Source organism: Scatophagus argus, chromosome 8 (assembly GCF_020382885.2).
Source record: "Scatophagus argus isolate fScaArg1 chromosome 8, fScaArg1.pri, whole genome shotgun sequence".
NCBI classification, from domain to species: domain Eukaryota; kingdom Metazoa; phylum Chordata; class Actinopteri; family Scatophagidae; genus Scatophagus; species Scatophagus argus.
Genome location: NC_058500.1, coordinates 15,258,115 through 15,279,241, shown reverse-complemented (window position 1 = coordinate 15,279,241; position 21,127 = coordinate 15,258,115). Strand labels below are relative to the sequence as shown.

General features: G+C 39.4%; 3 protein-coding genes across 5 annotated transcripts in view; 2 read left to right on the top strand and 1 right to left on the bottom strand.

The window, feature by feature from the left end:
* The first annotated feature begins 7,156 nt into the window (after nt 1-7,156).
* On the top strand, nt 7,157-10,496 carry masp2 (MBL associated serine protease 2). The gene is made up of 6 exons (XM_046397283.1): nt 7,157-7,260; nt 7,334-7,556; nt 7,644-7,821; nt 8,457-8,588; nt 9,792-9,988; nt 10,213-10,496. Exons 1-6 carry the CDS (start codon nt 7,253-7,255, stop codon nt 10,384-10,386), a joined length of 912 nt encoding a protein of 303 aa, XP_046253239.1. The 5' UTR covers nt 7,157-7,252; the 3' UTR covers nt 10,387-10,496.
* A 1,224-nt stretch (nt 10,497-11,720) lies between these two features.
* On the bottom strand, nt 11,721-18,961 carry dffa (DNA fragmentation factor, alpha polypeptide). Of its 2 annotated transcripts, XR_006844117.1 has the most exons (7): nt 18,729-18,961; nt 17,400-17,558; nt 17,133-17,287; nt 16,293-16,497; nt 15,062-15,189; nt 14,273-14,532; nt 11,721-13,802 (listed from the first exon to the last, which is right to left on the bottom strand). XR_006844117.1 is itself a non-coding variant. In XM_046397281.1 (6 exons), the coding sequence occupies exons 1-6, from the start codon at nt 18,820-18,822 to the stop codon at nt 14,329-14,331; spliced, it is 945 nt and encodes a 314-aa protein (XP_046253237.1). In that variant the 5' UTR covers nt 18,823-18,961; the 3' UTR covers nt 11,721-14,328. The 2 variants fall into 2 exon arrangements, 1 of the variants encoding a protein (XP_046253237.1); XM_046397281.1 differs by having other exon boundaries at nt 11,721-14,532.
* Nucleotides 18,962-20,531: 1,570 nt separating this feature from the next.
* The window catches only part of pex14 (peroxisomal biogenesis factor 14), a 44,717-nt gene continuing 44,121 nt past the window's right edge, over nt 20,532-21,127 (top strand). For both annotated transcript variants that reach the window (XM_046395997.1, XM_046395998.1), the window contains exon 1: nt 20,532-20,862. In XM_046395997.1, the coding sequence (XP_046251953.1) occupies nt 20,827-20,862 (36 nt within the window). In that variant the 5' untranslated portion in view covers nt 20,532-20,826. The remainder of the gene's footprint in view (nt 20,863-21,127) is intronic.

The window sequence follows — 21,127 nt, the reverse complement described above, 5'->3', positions numbered from 1 at the left end:
ATTCTTTTTGAATATCATGTCCACCTCAGTGACATCAGAGCACATTTCTGAAATCCCCCCCTCCTCCTGGGCCAAAAAAGCTCTTGTGGGTTAAAAAAAAAAAAAAAAAAAAGGAACTTTTTATGAGTCTTAGGGAAGAAATCATAAGGAGAAATTTATTTTTGTTTTATGCAATTGAATGTATTTTCTGCACCCACACACAATGAGCAATAATAAAAACAATAGAGATGTTAATGGAAACATTAAACTGAATATGCTGCTGCCCCACAAAACAAAGAAAAATGTAAATATATATTGATGGCATTCAATCAATTTTTTTCTTTCGCTCATGAACATCTGGCCTCGAGCTTCAAGTCAAGGCAACAACAGAGTGAGTCCCCAGAACAGCCAGAAGCAACAATATCTAAAACCTGTTTCCTGCAAAAATGTAAGATGTTCCTGTCAACAACATTTTACATTTTTGCACTGAAAATTGTAGATCTGACTGGCAAGAAATCAGACACTGACAGAGGAGTGAATCAGTATCTCACATTAACAGACATCTTGAAGCCTAAACTCTTTCTTGTTCATTTCTGCAAAACTACAGTGGACGAGCAAATTACAGTGGATTAACTCAACATTGTTCCTCTGTGTTCAGCTCAAGTGACACATCCCCACTTATTCAGGTCCTTAATTACAGTTTACAGCACGTGGGTGGTTGAGACTGCTGTGATTGCAGCCAGTGGAAAGGAGAAACGGGGTGAGAGTGAGGATGAAGATGGCAGAGGGATGCTATAGTGAGGGTTAATACATTCACAAAGTGTACTGGCATGGTGGGAGTATAATTTGTTTCTAGCACAAGATGTTCAAAGACATACCGCAGAGACATGTGTGAACTGTGCCAAATGAGAACTTTCCTTTCTTTGCCTCCTTCCAGCATCTGATATGACAATGATTTGAAGCTCTCTTTCCCTGCATTTCCATCACTGGCTTTTGTTGACTCTCAGTATCCAAACAGTCGCTGTCTCTTCTCCTTTTGATTGATCTCAGGTGGCCTCTTCTTTATTTAATGACTGGCTGACTTCCTATAAGGAAGCACTTCATTACAGCATGGTACAGCGAGCAGGTGAAACAATGCTGTGAGGACAGCATCTATCTTGCGCACATGGACATTCAAGATTTGATCACGCTGAAATCAAAACAGCCTGTGCCTTGTGTCCTTGCACGTTTCAAATGTATGCTGAGCTGTGCTTGAGCTAATTATGTATGGTACATGCACAAACTGAGTTTAGCCAGTGTCTTGTAAATGTGGTTTGTTGATGACGCACATGTACAATACTTGCCCCAATATTCATATGTATCCTGAAACCTTTATGTTTTTTTTTTTTTTTTGGTGGGGGGGGGTTCTTTGATGATGGGATTCAGAGCTGTTTGATGCATAAAGCTTTTAATATTGCAGGTACAAATGCAAACTATTCAATATTATACTATATATATATATATATATACATATATAGCACTAGATTAGCACAATATATACATGGACATTTTTCTGTTCACCTATAGTCTGTCCAGCAAAGCAGAGTAGTATACTGAGGCTTCTTCACCCTTGACAGTGAATATTTCACCAATGGTGTCAGGTCTTGACAGAGTCACTCAGGGTTTGGCACAGCCTGGTTAATATTCTGTTTTGGAGGTTTCTCCAGAACTGATTTTGAGGTAAATCACATTACTTCTTCAACATAGTGAAAATTTTAAGAATAACTTTTTTTCTGCTCATATTTTTCAGTAATTTGTTTTTCTATATTCTATGAAAATCTAACAAACTGCACTTAATTGTCCTTAAAGCTCTTTAAATGCATTCCAGTTGTGCAAAAATCTTCTCTGGGTACAAACTAGACAGAAGCCCAACACACACTATTCCACTGATTTTGGATAGATAGCATGTCTACAAATAAAAAACTTTACTCTTGCATCATCAGGTGACAGTTTTTGTACTCAGTCTTTCAGCTGCAAATCAGAATATATCCTCGTATTTCAGTCAGTCCACTGTGGTTTCAGCAGTTGTTTCATTATTCACCATCTAGAGAGCAGCTCCTGGAATTGTCTTCAGATGGCATCGCCCTTCAGTCAGTCTGTCTCTCTGCTACGTGGCTTTAAGAGAAACCTGTTCAAATTCAGAAGTTAGAACTGGACTGCACAATATGAAAGAAATATGATTTCATGCATTTATATATTGTGTCTTTTATCACATATGTTGTTTTTTCATTTTTGTATTTTATAATATTCATTGTTTTATTCTCCATTTTGTTCTTGTCTATATCATTGAATTCAACCTCAACCCCACAACAGGCAACAATAAAAGGAAAGGTTTTTCACACCCTAAGGTTCAACCTAATATTGTGAGAAGTTTGACCTTAGGGTGTGAAAAAGTTATAAAGCTGAGCAGCTAAAAAGCATGAAGTGGAAAAGGTGCTGCTGTGAATAGCTGTAGGCATTTAAGAGGGATGTGGTTCTTCTATTTCAGAAGGCTCCATGCAAATAACAGTTTCTCACCCAGCCAAAAAAATCTTTGGTGTCCAATAATGAAACAAACAAGCAGTACATTATGAAGGATTGTCTTTCTTCTAATTATTCCAACTATGGCATTTCAATGCCAATCACTGCAATGATTTAAACTTGAAAGCGGAGTTACCATTAGCAAAAGCAAATCTTAAAACATGGCTTTCATTTGCAGGAAGTGCTTTTAATGTACTTTTCAGTCTTTCTAGATTCAACATACATAGTAAACATTTTAGGACAACAAATGTTTTCTGTTTATTTACAAAATATGCACATCTTTGCATATGTAAAAGTATCTGACATTCCCTGATATGAACACTCACTGGCAGTTAATAAATCAGGTTGGGGAATTTCTATGAGGTAGCTGGGACAGCGAAGGGAGTAGGAATCGTAGTTCTTCAGTTGAATTGATTGTTCATACGCAATTTTAAGAATTATTCAAAATACTAAATCAAAAAAATTCAAAGGTTATAGAGAGTCAGTTCCTCAAAGTGTCTTTCAGCTGATCCTTTTGAGCAACCTATTGAGGACTGCCTCAGTGAAGATATTTTCTAGCAATAATGATCATGACCCCTCCAAGGAGCACAATCTTAGTGAGTGTTGATCACACATTTTCAGCCATGAAGCCAGAGAATTTGATCATGAGTACCCTTCAGTTCCCGGTGCGTCCATCAGCTAGTATGGCCCCCCATGCTGGACAATGGTAAATAAAAAGGATCCCACTGAGGACCTTTCACAGTCTCTATGCCATGAGAACTGTCATCATTGTCATTCCATCCGACAGCTGACCAGCAGCAGAGATGACTTATATAGGAGCAACAATGTGAGAGAAAAGCTAATGAGCAGCTGAGGGTTTCAACACAGATAAGACAGGGGTTAAACCCAACCAGGTTCCAGTCCCAAAATCACAACTCCGGACATCACAGAGAGGCTAGGATGGGCAAAGAAAAACCTGATAAACCCACAATCACAGTGTAAGGTGCATCATTAGTCCTCCCTCGTAAGTCCTCCCTCAGCATGTGCAGCAGCCAGCTGGGAATGAACACCTGGAACTTAATGAGGTGCCACTGAGTCACATCCAATCTCCAGTTCCAAAATCTAGGTGGTCATTAATTGTAAGGTCTGGGAGGGAAGACCATGCAGATACATGTGGTGAATCTTCAAAGGGGATTACAAGCAGCCATTCAGAGGTAATTGTCAGTCCAGCCTCAAACCATCACAGACGAGGAACACAGTCACAGAACAGTGAGACAGGGGTATCCTGTAGTTCCTACAGACAGAACTAAAGACCTTATCCCCATTGTTCCTCACAAATGACCTTAAGCAAGAGGAAACACAACTGCAACTCAACTGCAGATTCATTCACCAACTCTTTTCTGACACCACGGAAGCCCCAAACAGTTCAGATAGCCGCATCAAAAAGCCCTGGCACTAATAGTAGAGCTCATGCATGGGCTCGACATTCTCAGGGATGATGTTAAAGCTTTTGGGATGTTTGCCCTTTAAGCATTTGGGGAAGGAGAACAGTGTCAAACAGCAGTGTGGTTCTCACTTCTCATGCTTGATAACTGAGCTTCCACATCACCTAAGAAGTAGTTTCAAGGAAGGATGCACTCAGTTAAGGATCCAATCCCCACATTACATAATCTTTTTTGGTCGTGAAACTAGCTAGAATTTATCTTTCAGTTGAGGAGACTCTCAGCGCTATTAGTTAATCAGTCTATAAGGGTTAGTAGTTACCTCTATACATATAAGGTAGAATCACAGTGAATGCTATAAGATTTTAGATAGGAATTGTACGTAACGCTAAAGGCCAAAGGAAGAAGCTCTTTCTGAGCCTCTCCTGAGTGTTGCCCTGGTGTATTCACTACATCGGGAAAGACCTTTATCTGGGTGGATGGACTTATTCTCGCAGCGCTTGGTGTAAATATTCTTTTGGCAGGGTAGAGTACTGGGTCAGATCCTCTGCTTCCTTCAGATCAGGCCCACCACAGCTGTATAATAAATTTGATGTTGTGTCGGAGTCAGAAATGGCTACACAGTCATGTGTTTCCAGGGAGAACGGCAGGGGTTCAAAAGGTGCCCTGGGGTGCTCTGGTGTTAAGTTGTAAGTTCAAGTCTTTGCAGAGATTTGACAGGACAGGCTCCTTACTCACCTGTGGTGGTGTAGACTAATGTAAATTTCCTTTGTAGAAAATGCAGTCTGACAATACCCTAAATTAGGGGAGGAGGAATTGGATAACACTTTAATATTCCCATTGTCGCACAGTTCTTATTCATTATAAAGGACTTACCTCTTCCTTTTTTCTTCTGATCAGATTGACATATAGAGAAAGAGTCACTGGTTGAATGGCATTATCTAGTATGTCAAGTTTTTGGGGAAACAAAAACTAATACAGTTACTCCTACTCTTATTCTTACTAAGTCTTATCCAACTCCCACGCAACTTAACTTATTTGAATTTGTCATAAAGTTCAACTTACAAGTGCTTTAATGGCATAATTTGTAAGATATGGCCAGAATGCTGGTTTAAAACATTAAAAAATGTAGCCTCCCATAATTTCACAAAATCTCTTCAAAAGCACACTCTTGCGCATATTTTCCTTCATAAAATTCGACCGCACACCATCCGAATTCTGTTCTCCCTTTTCCAATCTATGATGAGCCCAGCTGCTTTGTTAACTTATCGTAAAACAAACTTTATTCAAATAAGAATCAAACAAAATAAAATTCACCAAGATAATCTTGGTTTCACTTTCCACAGCTACCTGTGGTTTGATTGAAATAAATGCTCAGTTCACTGAGGAAGGTGTGTAAATACACCAGCTCTACATGTCGTTTTCACCTGTTGCTGGAGCCTGACTATCTCTCACTTCTCTGTCACTTCATCTCTTTCCTGTTGCCATTTGCATTGTCTTCTTTTCAGTGATGGTTACGCTTTATTTATCCCTAATCTCTGCCATTACATACAATAAACAAGAAAAGGCAAACCAAACAGAGCAATGTTATTAAGTAAACTATTAGACATTGTTGAAAAAAATGGGAAAAATAAGAAGTGTTCTGTGTTCTATCCATGGTTATGGCCTTGCAAAATGCACTTGAGGCTAAAAGGAAGGAGTTTAGCACGAAGTATATAGTGCTGTTAGGGGTGATGCAGCTCTTTGGAGGGTAAGCCTAGGTGGAAAAAACACAGGATCTTTCTCTGTTTCAACTTGTAAGATCCCACTGAGTTCTCTGGAAATAAAGGCCTGGAAACTTGAAATTAGTTCCGCTCACAGGGGCAGCGGAAATGAGACCCTGGGCCTGAATGACGCACAGAGCTTTGTGTGTGTGTGTGTGTGTGTGTGTGTGTGTGTGTGTGTGTGTGTGTGATGAAGTTACATTTTTCAGGGATGTTTTGTTTAGTGTCAGAGCCTGTAATTTCTGTTGCTGCATCACAGTGGAGCATCAAAGCCTGAGTGGCACCTGGATGATATCCAGCCATCAGTACTCTCCACTGTGGCTCACCATCCCACCAGCTGACAATCAGGCGAAAAGGAAAAGGTTATGGCACCATTTAAAAAGAGTAGCCTACCATCAGAGAGGTGATTTGCAAAAGGAAATTAACATTAATGTTTATGTAGATAATTATTGTAATTCACCTCAAATCCTAGCCATCAGTGCTTTAGCGTTAGGGAAAATGGGGGTTGGTTATTACAACTGCTGCCAGTTGAAAGGACCCATCACTCCTGAATCCATATTCCATCAAAGCAGACAGCATTTATAACAAAGTCTCACATTAATGCATTTGGCACCGTGCAGACATGTATGAAAAACAAATAATACATGATGCAGTCTGGTTTTATTAGAAGGGAAACTGTTGTTGACATACCGCTGACTGTTTTTGTCCCTGATACAATAATTATGGTAAGTAGACTGCACTTACATGGCACTTTTCTACCTCACAAAGCCCTTCACGATTTGCTTCTCATTCGCACACATGGTAAATGAGCTGTGCAAGGACACTTCAGTGTGTGGACAGAAGGAGCCAGGAATCAAACTCTGATTAGTAGACGATCTGCTCTAACTCGTGAAACCTTTTGTTAAAGTGAAAACAACAGGCCTGAGCTAGTAAATGTTTGCTGAGTGTAATTATTTTTCGTTGGCTTTTATTCAGCAATTTTTCTGCTCAGAAACCATGCGAGTGGGCTCTGAAATCAGCATCACCATCTCAATAAGCTTCACAGGGCACTGAAGTGTGATGAAGGTGACAGGTGATCTCAATTTTTATGAATATATTTTCATGTAACATTTCTATTTGGACTTTTTTCTGATGTGAAAATTAAAATCAATACATTTTAATAATCAACAGTATCAAAACTACAGAAAAGGGTTTTCTATTGTGTTTTCCTTTAACATACTGTCAGTCTTCCTTGGAATCTGTCATCTAAAATATCATTTCTTACTTGTAAAAGCTGATCTGGGATGATAAAGCAAAAATGAAAACTAGTGTAACAGAAAAAGAATGAACATAAATTATTATGACCCTTATCGGTTTGATAGCTTTCTGTGAGGGAGGGAGGTGGGGAATAATGACAAACTGATCATGTGTTTGTCTCACTTTGTTTGCCTAAATGTCGGCCAGCCAGCCTGCTGGGTTCATTTACCCTCAGATCACTGAGAACTGTGAACTGTTCCAAAACACAGAATATCTGGGGACTGATAAGCCAGCATGACCAGGTGAGTGTCAGTTAGCATTTATTTGTGCAAAATACTCCTTGAAACTGCTGCCATCACACCTAATGTTGCCCAGTGGGTGCTGTGTATTTGTCCTGTTTTCCCTCCTCCACGTCTCGCTGAGTGTGGAAATGACAGGGTTATATGGCAGCTTCACCTCCCCCAACTTCCCGCAGCCATACCCTGACAACCAGTACATTGTGTGGAACATCAGTGTCCCAGATGGCCACAGGGTCAAACTCTACTTCAGCCACTTCAGCATGGAACCCTCAAACCAGTGTGAATATGACTATATCCAGGTACATTTTGGAGAAACTCCAACTCCCATTAGCTGTATTTGAGTCTGTGGGTCATTCACTAAAAAGCCTCTGACCTTGTCAAACCAGGTTTTGGCAGAGGGGAATGAAACCTTGCGGTTCTGCGGTGAGGAAGAGAAGAACTATGAAAGCACCCCGGGGAACACGGTCATTCTATCAGCCGGGAACCTCATGTCAGTGGTCTTTAGGAGTGACTACTCTAACGAGGGCCGATTCACAGGCTTCCAAGCATTTTACACCTCGGAAGGTGATGCAGAATAGCAACATTTGTTGCCAGAAGGCAGATACATTTTTAGTGACTGTAATTGCACCAAGCAACGTGTCATGGAGTCTTATGGATTAGAAAGATTATGAAGTTGCAAGTATATACACACATAGAAACAGTGACAAAACAATGGCGCATACTGGAAATAAGTGCAACATAAAAAAGTATTTACGCATAACTATTAACTTTTCCAAAAGTAATAACACAATTTGCAGTATAAATGGCAGTTTGACAAATATTTTCCTGGTTTTGTTTGCCTGTGGAGCCCTACATTCAAACAAACAAAATGTGGTTTCACCACATACCTTCTTTTTATTTCACAGTTATTTCTGGTATTCAAGCGATGATAATTCCCTTTTCATGCAATTATTACTTTAAAATTTAAAAGGTTTCTGTTAGTTGGTGTCACATTTTTGCGTGAGCTAAAAGTAAGGAACATCTGATAAATCTACTGTCTGTGGTGGCATACACACACTTCAGAAAAACTGAATATAGGCACCTTTAGGATTTATAGGACATTAATATGAAGACCCATTTTTAAAGTATGTTCATGTAGGATAAAAAATACACATTAACTGTGCTGTGTTTCATTCTCTTAACCTTTTGCTGTCTCACAGACATCAATGAGTGTCTGTCTAAGATAGATGGGGAGAGAGTGTGTGATCATTTTTGCCACAATTACATCGGTGGATATTACTGCACATGCAGACCAGGATACCTTCTCCATGACAACAAAAGATCCTGCACAGGTAAGAGCCAAGAGAAGAAAGACAGAGCTGAAGAGGCATGCTCATCTGAGCTCAATCAAAGAGAGTCAAAAGCGGTGCAGTGAGGTGAAGCATTTAGAGCTGGTACATCGCATTTGACTGTATATTGATCTCTGTATAAGGTGTTTCTCAAGCTAAGTACACTGTCACTCAGCTCCTCGCTGCCAGACAGCAGACATTGATGGCAATAAAGCAAAGCCGTTTCCATCATTGCTCAGTGCCTTCTGTTTGACGTTGTTTGCTTAAACGTGCTTCAATCCCACAGAATTTGTTCATGATACAATATCAAATAACGGCCAAATCTTTCATTTTGTCAAAAGTGGTATTTATCTGTTCATAAAAATAATTAAAAACACAAAATACTGTAAATTTCTGACTTCGCTTGATGAAAATGATGAAAATGAAATGATTTTTCTGGACCTGTAAACTTACGTTAACTACATCCAGTTATTGAAAGATAAAGTTATTTCTGATTCATGATGTTCTCAGTATGTCACAGTAATTCTGGACAAAACACAATTTTCTTACTTTTCACACAAGGCACAGAGATATTATTATACATTGGATTTCATTTGACCCTAGCTAGCCTATGTTACCTACTTTCAGACTGAAAAGGCATACTGATGCATAAAGCAGTTGATCTCCACCAGCTGGTGGCTAAGGCTAGGTTAATTACTGTTGATTCCTGAGGGAAAAGTGACTGCAAAATGACATAAAAAATTGATACCTGTGTGCAGCACTAATAGTGTACTGACACTAGGTAATTAATCACAATTACTGCTTGATGTGCCTAGAAATATTGTTCTTTGCCAGCGGAAAAAGGGTGACAAAACAAATCATGCAATGAATGGGCAAAAATGATTATCTGCCTTGTGCTAATTATATGAATTACAACAACTCTGCCTCTTTGCGATACTCATTTGTTTTTGTCAGTAACAGCATCTGCACACTTGCTGGGGCAAAAATGAATCCCAATATTTAAGTTGCTGGGAAATATATCAATAGACATGAAAAATGCATTCTAATCAAAAACGTTTTCATAGGCAGTACTTTATAATCCATAAATCAGCTGAAGGTAGAGCATAAAACTTGTTCACCAAGGGCTTCAGAAGTATCTAAAACATGCCTCAAAGCACCCATGTTTACCCAGGGTGGCAATTAAAAGAATCTGAGTCTTCTCTACAGTACCATGCAGCAGCCAGGTGCTGACCTCGCTGTCTGGGGTTCTGACCAGTCCGGACTACCCGAATTCCTATCCACCCATGAGTCAGTGTGACCACACCATTCGTCTGCCAGAGGGCTACAGAATAATTCTGGACTTCCTGGAACCCTTTGATGTAGAGGGACATCAAGATGTCCCCTGTCCTTACGATATGTTGAAGGTTAGTCAAGTCAACCTAAGAACGTAACACATGCAGGAAGATGAATAAGCAATGTATTCGTCCTCATGCTTGCGGAGGCAGTTTGTTACTGACTTGTCCTTCTTGGGTGATATACGTTATGGCCGTGCTATTTCCGGCACATTTAGGTTTGGCTTGATATAAATCAATCAGACATTTAATGAACCAACATCTCTGTTTCTTAAATGATGTTCCCCTTTTGCAAGATTTCAACAGCTGGACAAGAGTATGGACCTTTCTGTGGATCAATGCCACCAGGTCGTATTGACACAGGAAGCTACCAAGTGCATGTTTCGTTCAGATCCGACTCTAGTGGGAAAAACAAGGGATGGAAGATCGAGTACACCAGCACCAAGGCTGAATCTCTCACTTCAGCTTAAGGCTGACCGCTCCTTGACATAAACATTGTATGACACTGAACTTCACACAACCAGGATTGTTTTGTGATACTGGTGCTACCATAGATATCCAAATTTAAAGCAATTTCATTGACTGTATCTAATTCCTAATCTAGTTGTCATCATTTTACTTCTTTGTTGTTGGTGAGATGCTGCTATAATCTCTCCATCACACTGATCTTTTAATCACTTCTGTATTAAGTGTTTTAGTTTTTGTCACCTGAGCAAATAAAGACTCAAAAGACTGACTTTTAATCGTTCAGCAAAATACTGTAAATGTTTTCTTACCATAATATATAACCTGATTTTTTTTTTTTTTTTTTTTAAGTACTATAACTGAATGCAAAGCGTTCTCCCCATTCGTATCTTAAGACAGAAACACATTTTAATAGTCTGGTGGAAATAACAAATGACTTCCATAACGTATTCTGGAAGTCAGTCAGACTGGTCTAAGAAGCGGTGAACGCTGGTCGTTTAACCTTCATACATTATGCAGCTTGTTCTCAGCAATCCTGGCACTACTACTCTATCAAAACAGTCATTATAGGGTTCTTCAGTCCCATGAAATTGCCTCTCATTTCACACTTTCGCATTCACTCACTAACATTTCTCCCATCTGTGTCCCTCAAGTGGGGCAAAAGAGCACATCTGACTGTGTGGATGTGAGAGAGAAATGCACTTGTATTGATTTATTTTTCCTTTTTTTTTTTTTTAGAACTTTGGACTTTTTTATAACGTTATTATTTTAATTTTGACTGAACTGCTATGCTGCTACCTACTATGTACTTTGAAGGTCTGCGCAACTTAACAACACAAGGTATGTACTGACCCATGCCTCAGTTTGGCATTTGCAACCCAACGGCATCATAAGGTCTTTGGTGATCAGGTTTATTTCCTGCATGAAATGCCCAGACAGTCCTCAGGGCAGCTGGGTGCTTACAGAGCAAGCTTGCACTTGTTACTTGTGCTGTTAACTCATAGTCTCATCCACTAAGACAGTGTGACACCGAAGCACAATTGATTGGTACTGTAGCTTACTCACTTCTAACTGCTCAGCTTAGTTGGAGCCAATTCCACAGGAATTACGCACACCATGAAACCTATTAACCAACAGTTGAAAAATATCTGGCAGCAGCATGCAGCCAATAGCCTTTCAGCTAATATTCTCAGCTCTATTTTGTTGACAACCCTGCATCTCGTGCACAAACCCACAGTACGAGAGATGTAAGGCAGACGTACTGAGTCAGAAAATGTACTTTTTACTGTTATTGTTAGTGTTTCTGACGGTGGACAAGCATTCATTAATCAGTATTATAGGCTAATTAAATTTTATTTTCACATACAATGAAAAGTAAACTTCTGTCTCATACACAATACCCAGCTTTTAAGTCAGAGGAAGCAGAGTCCCAAGAATACAGAATCATATCAGTCATTGACTCCATTTATATAATATTCATTTTAAAAAAAAGGGTGAAGCAAAAGTTTTCTCAAGTTTCATGGCTTGTTTATTTTAAATCCATCGTACCTCCGTTCAACTTGTTTATAAAAAAGACCTTAAATCACATACTCTACAGTCACATGCAGCTCCCGGTTGTAACATGTCATTTAAATTAAACACAAAATATGAATGCGCTGGGGAACTCACATGACTATCATAGAGTTAGAAAAAAGGCAGACTCTTGGTGAAACCACGTGATGTGCTGAGCCTCAACCTTTGGGCCACGCATAGACACAATGCTGAGTGAATAGATCTTGAATGTCCCAATCTTCCCTGCATTCGTTGCTTAAATACAAGCCGATAATGACGTCTCACTCTCATCACAACACAAGATGATGATCCTTCCGCAAATTTAAATCCACCATCATTTGCGTTCATTGTTCAAGAGACACATGATGGGCTGACAGGTGCCATCTTCCACATGACCTATGAGTCACACATTGTACACGCTGCCTTATATCATACAGCCACTAGACTGATACATAACTTCCATAAAAGTATATAACAGATGGTCTTAAATGAGCTGTCATCCAGAAACATTAGTTCTACGCAACACAAAGATGAGACTATGTCATTCTTACCCATAAGGTCATCCTTAATGTGTTCAGTGAGGCTTGCACGTATGAAAGAATATACGTCTTATCCTGTCTGACTTTTTACAATTAGAATGATAAATTAGCCTGATCCAAGTTTAGCTTTGACATAAATATATCTGGTCAGTGTCAGCATTTACATGTATTTCAGATAGAAGAAGAATTCTATCTGCACTGCTTGTCACTCCAATGTAATGCTGTGCAAGTCAGTACTTGGGTGGAGTGTTCCTATGCTTATCACATCACGTTATTACATCCTTATTATTCATTCTTCCATGCAGAGATAACCCAAACGGTCACACACCAGTTAATGATGACATTTCAAACCACAGTGCGCATACATAAAGACTGTAGTACAAAAAAGAAAATGCCACATTTAGGCAAGTGGTTATTTACAAAAATGTTTATGTTCCTGAAAGGGAAATGTATTCTCTAAACATTCTGACATGTTCAAAATTACTTGATTAAAATAATAAACATGAAATTTATATATGAAGATATATGTCAGAGAATGCGGAAATGCTTATTTACCAACTGATGGAAGGTATGAATTGTATGGTGCAAATAAAAAGTTTTAAAAAACAGAAAAAAAAGGAAAAAATAAAGCGCTGTATTTGGAACCTAACATTTTAACACAATTTTCAGGAGTCATTAGGGAGGCTGATGGGGAGCAAACAGGAGCAAGTTATGAGGCACAAGATCAACCTGGCCGATAGCTGCTACTCTGAACTTCCACTATACTCAATACTAAATTACATTTCAGTGATGGCACATTTGTTTGCAACAGACACAAAATACTCTATTTTGTCACTCATCATATGCTTCAGGGACACACAGAATCTGTAGCGTTTTTAAAATATGTCCTCCCTAATAGTAGCCTAATGAACTAAAATAAAAGCAGTGCATATTTTCTGTCTTAATTACCTATGTTTAAGGGGCAGCAGAACGTAAACAATAATACTGGACAACTTATTCAACAATAAGTTTATATGAAACCTTAATGCATTAATTCAGCACTTTGAGAAACACACTTGTGTGCTTCCTTGCAAAGAGTTAGATGAGAAGATTGACACCACTCTCATAGTGGGAAACAGCTAACCCGGCTCTGTCCAGTAACTGCCTACTAGCACTCCTAAAGCCCATTATTTAACATGTTATGTTTCGTTTATTGAATTCTTTACTAAACAAAGCGTAAAAACAATATGTTGCGGTTTTGCAGGGGGGTTGTGTGCAGGACTATTTCTTGGCCGGGTGCAGTGACTTCCTAGAGTCTCGTTATCACAGTGAGGCCGAACCAGCTGCAGGGACTACAGAAAGACAAAAGGTGTTCATTAGTGGGCTTACCAGGTGCTGGTATGCAGAAGTTGCTGCCTTTCCTACTCATCCAGCCTAGCTGCTTCCCTCCTTTGCAGTCTTTGTACCATTCGAAGCTAAGCTCCATATTCATCTACCTCTCAGTATTCAAGTGAATAAGCGAATTTATTTCCCAAAATATTTAACTATTGCTTTAAGTTTCCCATGGATCTATCTGTAATTATTTTCTCAGCATGGCACACATGAAAATAAGGTGCCAACAGAAAGCTGATGCCAGTGGTTAAAGCAAACATGTCTTTGATAAACATGGCTTGTGCAAATCACTCTGCTTCCTCCTGAGGCAAAAGCGTTCAAGTGGTTTGCAAGTTTTACAAAATGATGCAAACATCAACATCATTTACATTCACTGATTGCAGAATTATAGATATTTTCCATATCATAGGATAAATCCCATTTTACTGACCCTGAGGCAGGCAGTGTGAATTTCTTATCAGTCTCTGCTCTGGTGAAAACCTTGGTCTAGTTGCTGCCTTTTGCTGCACCCTCCTCACTGGACTGGCGGCTGCTGTCTTGCTGCGTGTTGCTCCTGATGGACTGCACAGCCTGAACCTGCTGGAGACGTCCGGTCAACTCGGCTTCGCAGGCCTGCAGCAGGGCTGACGTCCTCGTTCTGTCCCAGCCCAGCACCTGCTCCATAGCCTCCACCCCTCTGCTCACTACCATCTAGACATGTGGGAGAGGGGAAACGTGAACATTATACGGACTTAAAGCAACGCAGCCCAATAAGACAGCCTTTTGATAAATTCTGTTATTTGCTCGTAATAAGCTCTTGTGTATCAGAGAAGAATCGATCTGAGACTGCAAATAGGGGTGTTGGTATGTTAGACTGAATTATGCACTGAATTAAATAGTGCTACTAATACTTTGGTCTCCTTGTTTATGCAAATGAGTTGACAAAATAAAAGTTAAATCTCATTTTCACTGAAGCACTGTATCAATAATAGGTGTGGTAAAAGTAAAGGTAAAAGTATGCGTTGTGTCAGGACTTGCAGTTTTCTGTAATTGCTTCATCAATTTGTACTGCTGCTTATTAGACTAGATAGGGTTGTTATAACATGCAAAGGCACCATGGTCTCTCATGCCTGTCTAAATCTACTGCATCAGCTTCCTAGGACTGAATCCTCTGAGGAATTCTCATATATCATATTTGTATAAAAGATCAAATCTGAGTATTTTCATCCTGCAGATATACCTGCAGATCTTCAGTGGACAGTCTCGTCTCTGGGCTTGTTTTGCCTTTCAGGACCATCAGTGTTCTGGACATAAACCCAGATGCAGAGTCCACCTCCATTCCATCGGGCTCATCCATGTTTCCGGTCCCTTAACACATTAAAAATGGGTTCTCTTTACTACACGAGGTGGGATTATTCAGCAGCCACAATGGTTCCATCTAGTGACCAGAAGGCACATGCACAGCTCTCCTCTTATGAGCCATCCAAATACTAGAAAGCACCAGAGCGAGTAGATGGATTGTAACTTGTGCGTTGGCACAGATATGTAAGAAAAATACATGTTAGGAAATAACATCTATGGGTGTGTTATATGCATTTATCTGAAAAAAAAAGTATTATTTAAAAGCAGAATTCTACTTAATATGGGTATGAACTAAAGGATACAAACAAGGATGAAAAAAATTGATCTGAGTATAAACAATGTTGTCAGTTCCTGAAGAAAAATAAATGTACTGAAAGTTATTTATTAAGAATAATTTTGAATGTCTTTCTGCAGTTAAAACAAGCAATTTTTTGGGTCATTAGCTTCCTGCAAGGCTGTAGAATAGTAAGATATTCATTATTTTTGCTGTATGTTGCATTCTTATTCATCACAGGCATTTTAGGATTCATAGACTATTATTTTTTACAGAGATTACAAAGATTCTACATAAAAATAAGCTTTACATAATCATGAAAATTATTATTTTTATTAAAACAGAAGAATGAAATAAAACTTAAAAACAAATGAAAGAAAAGACCTGATCACCAAAACAGACCATCAGAGCAAAACTCAAGAGCCAGACACCAGTACCAGATATAACAAAGCACTTCTTTATGTTACCAACAGGCTCTTGGGGTTGCTTGAGACTTTCTATTTAACAGACAGTTAGCTCTACAAAAGACATTGTAATAGATTTATGGGGCAATAATCCTAAGGTGATCACGTCTCTAAATATAACTACTGATTTTCTTTAACAAATGGTATTGCTCTGAAGTTTCTGCGGTTTCTTTAACCCAGCTGAAACACAAAAACAAAGACGATTTCCTAACCAAATGTTGCAACTTATCACATAGTTTATATTGTGTCAGAAAGCCACAGTATGAACTATGAAACCAAACCATGACAGGGTAAGCCAAGAAAGAAACAATCTTTAATAACCATTTCCAAATAGTAAAAATGAAAACAACCACATAATAACACAGCCGTACCTCCCTGGCCGGGTTGGCTTTGCTCTTCCTGCTGTTTGTCCTCTTTCTCCACAGCTTTGAGGTAGAGCTGGAGCAGCTCCTTGGACTGTCTCTCCTCCTCTCGTCGGTCCAAAACCCTCTGAAGCGTCTCCTGGAGGTCCTCGGCCTTCTTCTCCTGGAGTCCCATAGCAGAGGCAAGCCCAGGGCATGGGGCATCCACTAAGGTCTGGAACGGCAGGTGGGCACAAATTATACTTAAAGCAATAACATGCTGTAACAGTGACAATATTTATGAGGTCCTTCAAAGTGGCAGCAATGACAACTAAAATACAGGAAGGAAAGCATGAAAAGTGAAGCTAAGTACAGACTGCTTCAAAAACTTTAAATCTCAAAAACTGCCTGTGCTCATCTCCAATTATTATTTGATTAATTGATTAGCGAACTGATATAAAATTAGTTGCCAATGGTTTTGACAATTGATTAATTATTTCAGTCATTTTTCAAACAAAAATGGTTCCGGCTTCTTTAATTTAAGGATTTGCTGAAGATAGCGAATGAACAGTCTTTGGGTTTTGAACTGTTAGTCAGACAGAAGAAGCGTTTCCACCTTTTTTTGGATATTTTCTGATTCATTTAGTTAGTGCAGCCCTGGTCACCTTTTGCTGTTTCAGAGTATCTGGTGGTCTCAAACACACTGAATGAAGTTTTTATTCTGAAAAAGTCATTAGGATGAGAGACAAATACTACACAGTGAATTTTAACAACTAAAGGAGGAAACAAAGAGCTTCACTATCGTTTTCTCATCAGTGCATGCTAATACCAGCAGTAAAGTACTGTAGGTGACAAAGAGGGAAAATGGACCTGTAAGTCTGACTCGGACATGAGGATGATGCTGGCCAGGTCCAGCTTCAGCTGCTGAGCCAGGTCCCACCAGGGTGCTTCAACCATGGAGCTGTCCACAGTATCAGTCTCAAGCACCACAGAATCTCTGATCATCCATGCTGTGCCACCATCCACTACAACAAAAAGTAAATTAGTACTTAATCATAAAGCTGTGCGGAAGGTATATTAAAGTTATAAGAAGGTTCAAACTGTAGACAATTCCCAGACAAAAGTCAATCTGCTTACTCCTGCGGATTGGAGACCATGACTCTTTTTCATGCAGCAGCATGAACTTTGTGTTTAAGGGTAAACACAAAAAGTAGGCCTCATCCTCTACTATCGTCCCATCGTCCTCCAGGACAACTGTGACCGGGTCACTGGGGCTGAACCCAAGAAATTCACATCCTGTGGGAAGCACAGAGAAGCAACATACTTTACAGATCTTAGGTGAGCATCCTTAAATAAGACTGGCACTGAGAACTGATGATAGATCGATAGATAGATAGATACTTTATTGATCCTGAGGGAAATTCAAGATGCTCTAAAGTCTTTTTATTATCCTCTTTACTATCCTCTTTAGCAAGACAATCAGGACAATCAGTCCTGATATTTTTGGCAGTAAGAACTCAAACACCACTTGATCATTAGCTGATTGAAGCACATACCACTGACTGGTGTACTTCAAACAAACCAATCCACCCAGTTGCTCCTGTTTGTCGCACAGTACACTGCTGTTGAGTGGTTGTGCTGTGGACTCCCTCTGTCAGTCTAATCTTAGGCTTGCCTTTTAAAATTACGCGTATTTTATTTCAACAAGGGGGTCCATTTTCTGGTACTGCGTCTGGTAGATTTGCCTCTGGTTGTTGTTGGTTGAAATCCCACTTTATTTTTTTAAGATATTTGAGTTCAACTTGTGACACATTCTGGTGAGCAGAACCATGAGTGTCAAAAACAAATGAAACGCCTTGTGCAAATAATCTACTGGTTAGCATAATTATGTAATGCCTGTAACAAAGTTGGGTTATAATTTGCTCATATCTGCATATAGGGGACTTTACATATGCTTCTAAATTTTCAAGATGGTTATGGTTAACACCTCTATTGGACAGAGAGCATGAGGAGTGTAATGATCTGGGCAACGCCTGGTGACTAGTATCCAAGGAATGAGCAACACAAGAGGGCTGACTTTTCATGTTCCTGCAAGTCTCAACACGATGAAAGTGCTGCCACAAAGCTCGTTCATGATCATGTCACATAAATAACGTTTAGCTTAAACCGGTGCAGCAAAATCACGTGGCTGACGTGATCACTGTACATTAACATCTGCGTTTCACATCACACATCACCGCTGCCCATTAGTAAAACAATGACCACTGCAAAGTGAAAAGACCACCAACGTTAAGGTTAACAGTAAAAGACTGACGCTAAGACTAATAAAGCTAGGATTTACTTTAATGTCACACTTGGCTGAAATTTGTCTTGTATCGAAGGCAGTTTTACTAAAGTAGCAGCATTATAATGACAGTTACTCTTCAGACACTTTTAACATGCCGAAGTCAGTCTTTGACAACTCACCTTTTACCTTCAGCTCATCTAAGGAGGGAACTACCAACCCATAGGACTTCTGTCGAGTGAAATTGCACACCCTACACGGTTTCCTGTCTGTCATCCTAGACTTTATGCGGAGAAACTTATTTTTCTTTTGTCTTTTAACTTAACTCTACAGAAAATATTACCGGCTTGGCTTTAGCAGCCTCGAATACGGAACCGCCGCGGTGTCTTCTTCAGCTTCTTCTTCGTTGAGGTTCGACGGCAGCTTGTATCCTTGGTGGTGCAACACTGCCATCTCCTGGATTTAGTGAACTCCTACCACTTTCTTGAGTTTTTCCCATCAGCCCTGAGAAGCCGACCAAAAATCTTTTGTCAGTATATGATCTTTGATCCTTCTTCTGTTAGGTATACTATTTTAATATCTCATATGTATGTCCTGTGAATAACAAGTGCTTCATCTGTATTTCAGTCTGGTTCACAAGTTCACAAAAACCAACTGGGAGCTTCCTCAAAATGTGAAGTGTACATTTCAGATTACTGTGTCCTATTATTAATCTATTTCTAATATATACGTGTTTAAGTCTGCTCTGAGCAGACACTGATACAGACTAGAATTTTGTCTTGCTTGTTCAGCTCATTCTGAAGGCATCCAAATGGCATTCATTCAACAGAATACACTCTTTGAAAATGTGAAGTTTGTTTTGTGGCTATGACCTGCAACAGAATCTGTATTATCTGTCACAGGATATTTCAAGCCATCTGTCACCTGACAATGCAGTCTGTATATATGCATTCCTTATAACGATGAAACTAATTCTAACTAAGAACTTTTAATTTATGTTTAGTCTTTTGCTGTATCTCTTGTGCAACTTGATTATGTGACGATTTCCACAAATTCTCACATTCATTCAAATAGTTACTAGGAGCTGTTTCCTGCGTAAACGTGCAGGCATTTCTCCTGTCTCAACTTGCAGAGGACACACAGTTGAAATTTGAACTGTTTCTACAAGTAATATAAGCGCAGACCTTGATTACATCTAGTCCTCAAAATACAGTTTTTAATGCAGATCTACAAATTAATATGTTCAACTTGATCTAACCAGAGCTACATACAGTAAATATGCATTTCATGGACGCAGTGTTGGTGTTGGCCTGCTAACCTTACAGGGTATCTCATCATGCAGCCCACTGCTTCTGTGTGTGTTTCACTGCCTGCAATTTCCTGGGTGTTGCATGTGTGTGTTCAGCTAAGGATGAGTTAAATGCAGAGGACAAATTCAGTGTGTGTATGTAAATATATATATATTTCCACTAAAACCATTCTTCTTCATCATCATCATCATATTTTTTTGTATTGCAACCCTGGCACAACAATTTCCCTGAGGGATCAATAAAGTTCTTATCTTATCTTACCTTGTATATATTTTTGTTTACATAGTTTCTAAAATGTGTTCTCTGCATGATAATCTGCAGATATACTCCTGGGAACGAAAGGTCTCAGAGTATAAGATTAAAGCATCTGTCGCCAGTAGCGTCTTACATAATATTTGTCAACTTCTCTTGGAAAATGTAAAGACTGCATTTGTTTTTTCCACCAGACATGCTGTGGTCAGTAGCTAATTCAGTCGTTTTTCTTGTGTCACTTGGTGGATATTGTGAAAATTATTGTTGCATTAATAAATTATTGCATCTTATGTAGGATATATCAGTTTTTGGACTTGATTGTGACAAGATTAGGGGGCGGTGGCTCAGACTTTCAGAGCACCCAGACCTTCATGTTACCCTACGGCCCAGTTTTAATTATATATTTGTGTGAATTTGTGAAAACGTACCATTAAATAACAATATCACCTGAAACGATACGCACTGGGACGTTTTGTGTTTTACTTACTCATTTTGCTATCAAGATTTTGCTTTATCAATTCAGTTGATAATGTGCTTACACGTTTCTCGTAAGCACAATGTGGCCCCAGGCAAATCTAATTAAGCTTTCATGAATCCTTATGTGTTGCGTGAGTAAAACTCAACTCTCTGTAATAACAAGGGGCCGCTGCTGTCCTGCAGACAAAGCAATCGAGCGTGGATCACTCGAGCTGCCTCTGAGCAGACAAGGCACAGGAAGATGGCATCCACCGACCAACCTGATCCACCAACACAGGTCTAACTTTCATTTTTGCAACTAAAACGTTTACCTGTTGGTGTCAACATATGACAGTGTACACGTATAATGTGTTTACATTTCATGACCCATGAGTGTCCTCATTTTGGTTTGTTACTTTTATAACTGCTCAGCTAGCGAAGGTTAGCATGCGTGCTAGTTAGCATGCTAGCTTCTGCAGCGTTTCGAAAGTTGCCTCTCAGGCGTGCTGGTGTTGACAAGTGGACACGAAGGGCCGACTTGACGTTCCTGTGCTGTAGCACAC

Coding starts and splice junctions, on each gene's coding strand:
- masp2 (XM_046397283.1), top strand. Junction 7,557..7,643: donor GTGAATATGACTATATCCAG/GTACATTTTGGA, acceptor TTGTCAAACCAG/GTTTTGGCAGAGGGGAATGA. Junction 7,822..8,456: donor AGCATTTTACACCTCGGAAG/GTGATGCAGAAT, acceptor GCTGTCTCACAG/ACATCAATGAGTGTCTGTCT.
- dffa (XM_046397281.1), bottom strand. CDS start 18,822: ATGACAGACAGGAAACCGTGTAGGGTGTGCAATTTCACTCGACAGAAG. Junction 17,559..18,728: donor AGATGAGCTGAAGGTAAAAG/GTGAGTTGTCAA, acceptor TGCTTCCCACAG/GATGTGAATTTCTTGGGTTC. Junction 15,190..16,292: donor AAGCCAACCCGGCCAGGGAG/GTACGGCTGTGT, acceptor TAATGTGTTAAG/GGACCGGAAACATGGATGAG.